This window comes from Sesamum indicum, linkage group LG3 (genome assembly GCF_026168435.1).
Source record: "Sesamum indicum cultivar Baizhima isolate 11 linkage group LG3, ASM2616843v1, whole genome shotgun sequence".
Lineage (NCBI taxonomy): Eukaryota > Viridiplantae > Streptophyta > Magnoliopsida > Lamiales > Pedaliaceae > Sesamum > Sesamum indicum.
In genome coordinates, this window is record NC_142659.1 from 15,351,624 (window position 1) to 15,361,547 (window position 9,924).

Genomic DNA, 9,924 nt, shown 5'->3' on the forward strand with positions numbered 1-9,924 from the left:
TCTTTTTAACTTGTTTTTGGGTGTTTTGAGTATGTTTTTCTTGTTTGGTTTTGTAAGTTTTAGATATATTTTTGATTATTTTAAAATAATTTTAATTACTTTTTGTCCAAAAAATACAATTAATTAAAAAATAATATTTATTTTAATTCACTCACAACTAATAAATTATATATATTTTTATACATATATATATAATAAATATACATAAAAGAGACATGATTTGACAATGAACAGTATTTTTTGTTTCCCCGCTAGCCAACATCAAACATACCATACTTATTTTATATTATCTCCAAAAACAAATTGAAACATATACATTATCTCTAATTTTTTTTTATTTATTTTTATTTTTCTCTTTCTATCTACACAAAACACCCGGAACAAAACCAAATATTATGGTTAATTCCACCTCTATAAAAGGATTATATGCATTGAGAGTTGGTGATCTCAGCGAAATAATAAGTTGAGATTGTTTGTGAAAGGAGGAAAGCAAGCAGTTGGACTACGAGGACAGGTGACCCTCAAAAATCAAGAAAAAGTGAAGAAATATGGGGAGTTCTTGTTTTCAGCACTCTCCATTCTGCCACTCTCGCTGCACCCCCTACTCTTGGCAATGTTGTTTCCAGCCTCCATTATCGTTTTCTCCCTTGAGAAATGCTCCCAACCGGAGAGCAATAGTTTCTTGTTCTCAGCAAGAAAATCCCAAAGACTGCAATTCTTGCGCGAGGAGAGCGGCTGTCTTCACTGGTTTTGCATTGCTTCCGCTTCTTAACTCGAGGGTAGATGCAATGAAAGGGTTTGCTGCAGGTGGGTTTGCCTTTTTTCTTGTATTTTCAAGATTCCTTCTTCTTGTTTTTATTGTATTTTCAAGATTCTTTCCTCTCTGCTATGATGAACTCAAGTTTGATGAGTCTTTGTCTAGTCTGGGTTACTTTTTCTTTTGGTATTTGACATTCTTGACTGCTAAATGGAATGACATATTGATTTGGAGGAGATGAACCTAGATTGTATCTCATATCAGACTACGTAAACCTGATTTTATGCTGTTCTGTTCCACAAGAATAGGTTTATTCAGAAATTGTTGAAGCTATATACTTGAGAAACAAGGCGGTATACAAGTTGTAAAGACAGCGCGTATAAAGAAGAGAATGTAATAGAATCTTGCAATCCTGTGCTTGTTTGTGCATAGGTGATCGTTATGGTTGGTATACAGTTTCAGTTTCTCTACTTGTACTTCGTCATTTGGCACATTCTTGTTTATATATCTTTGGTTGCTTGAATCTTCGCACTTAATCGTCTTGATCGTATTTAAAGTATCTCTTTTATCAAGTCTGTCTGTTCTCTATTTGGGGTTTCCCACGGGTGTTGCTTCACATTCTTAAAAACTGAACCATCTAAAAACTATGTTTCACTTACAGGAAACTTAGATCCTATTATAAGCTATTACTAATGATTTTTGCATTTTTTATTTCAGAAAATGATGAACCCAGGGCTGAAGACCAGAAACAGAAAACAAAGGTCTGCATCCATGACAAATATAATATGAAAAGGATTATTTAAGTACTGGTTTGAGGTTCTCTGACTGTTGTGTTTTTTCATCATTCCCATGTTCAGGGAAGTTCATCTCGGAACCCCTTTTGTTCACTTCTCAATGAACTTGGGGTTTTTTGTTCGGGAGTGGTTGCCGGTCTATATGCTTCAAGAAACAAAGGAAATGTCATTTCGGATGCAATTATAGAATCTGTAAGTTATCATAAAGGAGTTTAAATGTTACCTTGGCGAATGCTTCTTTTTTAGATGGATGCATTTGAGCTCTTAATGAATGCAGATCATGCAAACTTTCTTACCTTCCAAGTTGAATCACGACCGGTTCATTCTTTGCCAAATGTAAAAGGACGAAAAATGGATGAGACTGTTTCATTTTGATCTTGCATCCCTTTCCCTTGGTCTTCCTTTAGGACATTAATATGTGCATTTTACAGTGACTATACAGGCAACGGCTATTGAGTGAAGCTGGCCTTTGCTGTTATTAAATGATACTCTTGTTAAAAACAGATAATAGTAGAGAAACAGCACGCGTAAACGAATTGCATCTGCATTTCACACCCGTTGACATGCTTGATAAACCCTTGTTTTTTGCCAAGTCAGAGCAATTGGTCCTGCTGGATTAACTAAGGAATGAAGGGGAAATAGACCCTTTAAGGAAGTTTCTAGCTCAGCTCTAATATCACGTATTTCTTTCAGCTGAATCTCCTAATAAGTTGTAAATAGAAGTCTGGTGTAGTGTAAGCATGTTAGAGTTTCTTAGGTTTCTTTGCTAAACTATCTGATGTCTACTTGTGAGCACAGATGAATAATAAACTCAAGGAAAAGGAGGCTGCTATTGCTTCTCTGGAGAAAAAGTTTGAGATGGAGCTATTGAATGAGAAGGACGTCCAAAACAAGGAACTTGCAAAAGCTAATTTGGAGCGGCAGTCTTTAGTTGATCGATTGAATCTTGCACGTCATGAGATAACAAGGATGGGACAGGCACTGGAGAAAGAGAAAAGTTTGTATAGAGAGCTAACTATCCAAGCTCATGATCTTGAAAACAGCCTCAAAGAGGCTGGGAATGAGAAAAGGGAGCTCCAAGAACAGTTGAAAAAGAAGATAGATTCTGTAGCAGTCTCTCAAGAAAGGTTTAACTTGCTTGCTTCAGAAATCAAGGATAAAGAGGCTGATCTTCGGTACGCTAGTTGGGCGATTGCTGAGAAAGATAGAGAGGTCGACCAACTGAGCATTGCATATCGGCAATCCCTGGTTCAGCTAACTAGTTTGAATGCAGAGATAAAACAATTGAAAGATGTACTCCTGAAAAATGAAAAGGAGCTGCAACCGCGGAACGAAACGGTCCTTAAACTGGAAGCCGAGTTAACTTCTTCTCTTGCCAAGATAGATGAAGCCACCAAGAATCTTGATGCCGTACAGAAGGAATATGACGAGTTCAAGTCCTCCATGGAAAAGAAGTCCGCTTCAGATGCGACACTTTTGGGAGAAAAAGACGAAACAATTCACCAGCTTGAGGAACAGCTTAAGCTTGCACTCAAGGAACTGAACATTAACAAAGTGTTGATTTCTGATTTGACCTCGGAGAAAGACAATTTAAAAGAATCGCTGAATGTAGAATTGGGAAATGTTGAAAATCTATATCAGGACCTTAAGATCACGCAGGATGCTTTGGAGAAATCAAGAGGTGAAGCCTGTGATCTGGCAGAAGAACTGCAGCAGTCAAGATACTTGTGCTTGGACCTTGAAGCAGAGATCGGAAACATTCATGACCAGTTTACACAAGCTACAGAATTGTTACAGCAGAATAGTGATGAAGCCAAACAAAGGGTGACAGTCTTGGCTGAAGAACTAAGGGTGGCAACAGAGCTCCTGAGTGAATCAAATGAAAAGCTGAAAATTACGTCCCAAGAACTGGCTGCAGCAGTGCAAAAATGTGATAGCTTAGAAAAAGAACTTGTCGACGCCGATGAGAAAGCAGAAAGTGCTGCCCTTGTGCTGAAACAAGAGAAGCTTATTATATCTTCTTTGAACAAAGACTTAATGGCCCTGGAGACTCAGCTTTCCAAGGACAATGAAGCACAAAAAAGTCTTGAAGCAGGTGTAGAAGAGGCTACTAAATCACTTGATGAGATGAATAAACATGCACTGGTCATTTCCGAAGAGTTAGAGCTTGCTAATAATCAGATTTTAAGCCTGGAAGATGAGAAAGCTGAACTCTACAGGTCCCTTATTCAGCTAAAAAGAGCACATCAGGTAGCGCTGGAGAACTTAGAAGACGCCCACAACCTTATAGTGAGACTTGGAAACGAAAGGGAGAGTTTGCAGAAAAGAGGAGAGAAACTAGAAGAAGTTTTGGCATCTGCAAAGGGTGAAATATTGCAGCTGAGGAGCCAAATTAATGATGAAAACCAAAAACCGGTTGACGTGGCAGACAAAGGTGATCATCCCACAAGGAAAGTTACTCGGAGGAGAAAGGCTAATCCTCAGCAAAAAGATCCATAGCATGTAAATACCATGCTCGCCACCCCACTAATCCACTCACATTGACTGATTACAAGCCGTGAAACTGGCTTCCATTGTATTTTCATACTAACATCGATGGGAAAAGGGAAAATATGGTTAGAATTAGGATTGTTTCTTTTTGCGATAGTTGTACTTTCATGCTATGATGAGTGTATATTCAGGGTGATTGCTCAGTATTGTGTCGTGTAATGTAGCTTACTGCAGAACATAAGCAGCTTATACAATTCATAGAGTGTTAAACTCTTACCATTGGTTTCACACGTTCCATATTACTTTGCATGTTATAAGTTTGGATCGGGAGCATAACAGCCTTGATGTATATCTATGATGCACGGATACAGATATGGTACGTCTGCGAAACTTCATGATAGTTCAGATAATTATACTAAATAAGTATTCATGTAGAGTACATGCATATATCAATCCATAGATTTCTAGATAGATTTAATTAGTATGAAGAGGTGTTCAGCATCAACAACCGCATAGCGCAGTGCATTAGCGCATTTGACTTCGGATCAAAAGGTCGTGGGTTTGACTCGCACTGTGGTCGCATCTCTCTCACTTTTACTAACTTCGACGTTGAACGCTATGCCTGTCAGTAATGTTAGAGACTCTGCTCCTCAAATTACAATTTTAACCTCAAAATTACAATTATTTCCATAAAGGCTGCCATTATTATTACTTCAATTTTCAACGAAAAATTAGTACTAAATAAAAAAAAATAGAAATAATTATGCTGCATATATAGCATCGACTCGTTTTTCTCAAAAAAGCATCGAAAGATTATAAAAAGAGTCATTTAAGTATGAGTAATTCATATATTTTAATTATATTTGTACTTTATTATTAAGGGAGAACATCTTCTAATGTCTCTGTAGGGTTGAAATCCCTCAGTGATACCACTTTTCAAAATACCTAACCAACTATTACAGGTATAACTGGAGTACAAAACTCCTTAATACAGACCAAATATAAAAGATATTAAGAATAAACGATATACAAAAAAAAATTCAGAAATACTTGTGAAGATGAGAGTGGGCTCAGAATGCTGCCAAGATCACCACAGTTCCTCCAGTTATCCGATAGTCACAAAGACTACTCAACAGGACGGCCAATACCCACGGTTACTCCACAAAGGTCTCACACACAAACACCGATCACCGAGATCTTTCTCAAAGATCACTCGCAACTCACTTAGAATGTTCACAGAGAACTATTTTTGAACTTTGAGAAGAAAATGAGTTCAGTACTGTCTTTTTACGGACAAGGAGAAATTCCTCATTTATAGATGCAAGAAAGAGCCGTTGAAGGCAAGTCTACGGTGGCTTTCCTTTAGCCATTGATTTGGCTAAGGAAAGCCATCTCAATAATAGGAGATGAATATGGAAAGGAGAATCCATTGACAGAAGAGGAAACACAGGAAGAGAGGAAGAGAGAATGGGTTTCTTATCGGCGCAAGTGAGAGGAAGAAATGATGGACAAAAACCTAGGGCAGCAGTATAAGTAAATAGGGTCGGGTCGAGTTATCGGGTAGGGTGTGAGTGTGGGCATCCAAGTGGGTTTGGGCCTACCAACAATTGGTCATTGGGCCATAATTTTTCATTACATACTCCACCTTGGACCAATGATCCTAAAAGGAACTTGGTCCGGAGTATAGTGGGTCTTGGTAATCATCATCATAGCCCAAAAACGGCCCCTTCCAACTGGTACCTGCAAGAAAACCAACTAAGACAACAGAGAAGTTAGTCAGGGATCAATCTCAAAATTTTTAAACAGGTAGTGAACTTTTCCACAAGGAGGCTTTTGGTCCCCATATCAGCGGGGTTATCCTCGGTCTTGATTTTCTCATGTTTTATAATTTTCTTACCCACGATGTCACGGATGAAGTGAAATCTCACATCAATATGCTTTGTGCGATCATGAAAGACAGGGTTCTTACAGAGCTGTATAGAGACTGTCAGAAAAAACCACTAATTTTTCTTTTGAAAACCAATTTCTTTTATAAGACCATCAAGCCAAATGGCTTCTTTGAAAGCTTCTGTTGTAGCTATGTATTCTGCTTCAGTGGTCGATAGAGCAACGATGTGTTGTAGTTGGGGCTTCCAACTAATGCATGCACCGCAGAAAGTAAAAATATAAGATGTAGTAGACTTACGACTGTCTCGATCATTCGCATAGTTTGAGTCCATATATCCAACAAGTTGAGTATTGTCAGAGTTTTTTGAAAAAGTAATGCCAATATCAATAGAACCACATAATATCTAAGCAAGTATTTCAATGCTTCCCAATGGGGTGTACCGGGATTTGACATGTACCTACTAAGACAACTAATGGTATATGCAATGTCGGGCCTAGTGCATACCATAAGATACATAATGGAACCAATATCATTTGAATAAGGGACTTTTTCCATTTTGGCTTTTTCAGAATCCGTTTTGGGAGATTGATCTTTTGAAAGTTGAAAATGTGAGGCTAAGGGTACCGAAACAGGTTTTGCATTTTTCATGAAAAATTTTTTCAAAACAGACAAGATGTAGGATTTTTGGTTTAGAAGAATGGAAGATTTTTCTCTATATCTAGAGATGTTCATGCCAAGAATTTGCTTTGCATTTCCAAGATTTTTCATTTCAAAAACATTACAAAGTTGTTTTTGTAAATCACTAATGAGATGAGAATTTGGGCTAGCAATAAGCATGTCATCAACATAGAGAACAAGAAAAATTGGTGAATCATGCACATGCTTAAAATAAAGGCAGTGATCATAATGACTCCTATTGAATTTCAAGAAATGCATAAATGAGTCAAATTTCTTATTCCACTGTCTAGGTGATTGTTTTAAACCATATAGTGATTTTTTCAGCAAACACACAAAAATAGGCTTGGATTCATCAACAAAACCAGCAGGTTGGCACATATAAATATTTTCATCCAAATCACCATGTAGGAAAGCAGTTTTAACATCCACTTGCTTGAGTTCCCAATTGTAGTGTACAGTGAGAGCAAGGATAATACGAACAGTTGTGTATTTAACGACAGGAGAAAATATTTCGTTTTAATCTATACCCTCTTTTTGCGTGAAACCCTTAGCTACCAACCTAGCCTTGTATCTAATAGGATTTTCTTACTTGATTTTATAAATCTACTTGCAATCTACTATGGAGGCATTTTTTTGTTTTGGAACTAAAACCCATGTTTTGTTTTCCTTTAATGATTTCATCTCTTCATTCATAGCTCTAAGCCACTGTTTGGATTTCAAAGCCTCATCTAAGCTAGTGGGTTCAGTCATCTCAGTATTCAGGGTTGTTTCAAAATCTCTAAGTTTCATAGGAGCCCTAATTTGTCTTCTATTTCTGTCACTAGCAAGTTGGTAGTGTTCTAATGGGTGTGGTTCAGGATTTTCTGCATTTTCAATCTCATTTTCAGCGTTTTTTGTCTCTAATGTGTTTTCTAATTCTCCCTCTTGTTGGTTTTCCCCTAAGTTATTCTCCACTTTATTAAAGGTTTTTTCTTTTTCTAGGTTTTGAGTTTTCTCTAAACAAGGCATTTCATTTTCATTGAATGTACTCTACTGATTAAAACCTTAAAGCCGGGTTGACTACGTAGCCAAAGTCGATACCCCTTAACCCCCATAGGATAACCAATAAAAACACATTTTATGGCCCTAGGTTCTAATTTATCAACAGATTGATGAACGAATGCAGCACATCCAAAAACACGTAATGCAGATAAATCAGGAATTTTACCATTCCAAACATGTTCAGAGGTTTTTCCAAGAAGTGGCACAGAAGGAGACATATTAATCAAATGTGCAGCAGTAAAAACAGCCTCACCCCAAAAAGTTTTTGGCAAACCAGAACTCACAAGTAAGCATCTAACTTTATCAAGCAATGTTCGATTCATTCTTTCAGCAACTCCATTTTGTTGGGGGGGTATAGGGGTTTGTTTTATGCCTTTTTATGCCATGTTTATCACACATTTCAGAAAAGCTTTGATTACAAAACTCCAAACCATTATCAGTACGAAGAGATTTCAAACTTTTTCCAATTTGGTTTTCAATTAAAACTCTCCATTTTTCAAACTTTTCAAACACTTCAGGTTTGTGTTTCATTAAGAAAATAAAAACTTTTCTAGAAAAATTATCTATAATAGACAAGAAATATCGATTACCACCATGAGTAGGCACATACGAAGGTCCCCAAACATCAGCATGCACATAATCAAGAATACAAGTAGACATGGAGGGATTTGGGGAGGGTGAAGCAGGGAAACGTACTTTATGATGTTTACCATGTACACAATCATCACGGAAATCCAGTTTCTCAATGTTCTCATTCAAAATGCCATCTTTTTTCAAAAAATCAAGACCCTTTTGACTAATATGACCAAGTCTCTTATGCCATAAAGTAGTTGAGTCACATTCAGAAACAGATGCAGCAAGATAGTCATAGGAAACAGTGCATATATAAAGATTACGCTTTCGTTCAGCTTTGAAAACAACTAATGAACCCTTCATGATTTTCATGAGGCCTTTGCCCCATCTACCCTCAAGACCATCTTCCTCTAATGCGGGACAGGAAATAAGATTATGGCTTAAATCAGGAACATATCTAACATTTTTCAAAGTCATTTTATAGCTATCTTTAAAACACAAAGAAATGTTACCAAGACCTTCAATTTCACATCTTTTCTCATTAGCCATAGAAACAAAACTGCATGCTCATATTGCAGATTAGTGAAAATATCTTTGAAAGGACTCATATGAAATGTGCAGCCAAAATCAATCAACCATTCATGCATATCAAAAGAATTCACAGAGTTTGCTTCGCATACAACAAAGACTTCACCATTATTCTCATCAGAAACGTTATTAGCCTTTTCTTTTTCTTCATATCTATCTCGATTATCCTTTCTAGGTTTTCTACAGTTCTTAATGTAGTGTCCTTTTATACCACAGTTATAACAGCGTCTCTCTCTGGTTTTGTCATCATTATTAAAGTTCTCTCTAGGTCTAGATTTATTCCGATATTCATTTCTACTCTTACTCCTACTTTTGCTTCTGTTATTATATCTAGAGTTTCTAAACTTAGATCTTTCCCTAACCGAATTCACCTCGTGTTGGTTTTGACTAGGTTTATTAGCCCTAAGGTCCATCTCCTTACTCTTAAGTCCATTCACAACAGTTTCAAGATTAACAGAGTCTCTACCATACTTAATAGGAGATTTAACATCAGAGTATGATTCAGGAATAGCATTCAGCAACACAATTGGAGAATATTCATCAATGTTTTTGTCACCAATGAGTTTAATGTCTTGTATAGTTTAGTAAAATCATCCAAGTTTTCATTAATGTTTTTAGACAAGTCAAGTTTATACTTAAAAAAATTTTCCAATAAAAACAATTTGCTAGGTAAAGATGTCTCAGTATAAAGCTCTTCAAGTTTATACCATAATTCTTTTGAAGAATTTTGTTTACCAACTTTACGTAAAATCGTGTCAGATAAGTTCAAAATAATTGAAGAGTAAGCAAATTCGTCATTCTCTTGTATTTTCTCTTCAAAAACATTTTCCAAATAATTGCCATCAATGGCTTTAAAAACTCTTTGTTGAATTAAAATTTCCTTCATTTTTTGCTGCCAAATTGAAAAATCGCTTTTTCCATCAAAAGGTTGTAGGTTATATCCGGCCATTTTAAAACAGGTTTAAGAAGGTTTTCCGAAAGATTTTAAGCAAGTTTCAGAAAATAGATCTTTTTAGTGATTTAACAGAAAAATAGAAACTCACAACAGATAGTCACACGACAGATATAAGATCAATAGTTATAGAACCAAGGAGTCACAAAGAAAAGGAACAGAA

The 9,924-nt window shown here is 36.4% G+C and overlaps 1 protein-coding gene across 1 annotated transcript; it reads left to right on the forward strand.

Annotated features, from left to right (window-relative positions):
* Window positions 1-462: 462 nt before the first annotated feature.
* LOC105155262 (MAR-binding filament-like protein 1-1) lies at window positions 463-4,329 on the forward strand. The gene is made up of 4 exons (XM_088878984.1): window positions 463-807; window positions 1,475-1,518; window positions 1,615-1,743; window positions 2,350-4,329. The coding sequence occupies exons 1-4, from the start codon at window positions 549-551 to the stop codon at window positions 4,048-4,050; spliced, it is 2,133 nt and encodes a 710-aa protein (XP_088735110.1). The 5' UTR covers window positions 463-548; the 3' UTR covers window positions 4,051-4,329.
* The last annotated feature ends 5,595 nt before the right edge of the window (window positions 4,330-9,924 follow it).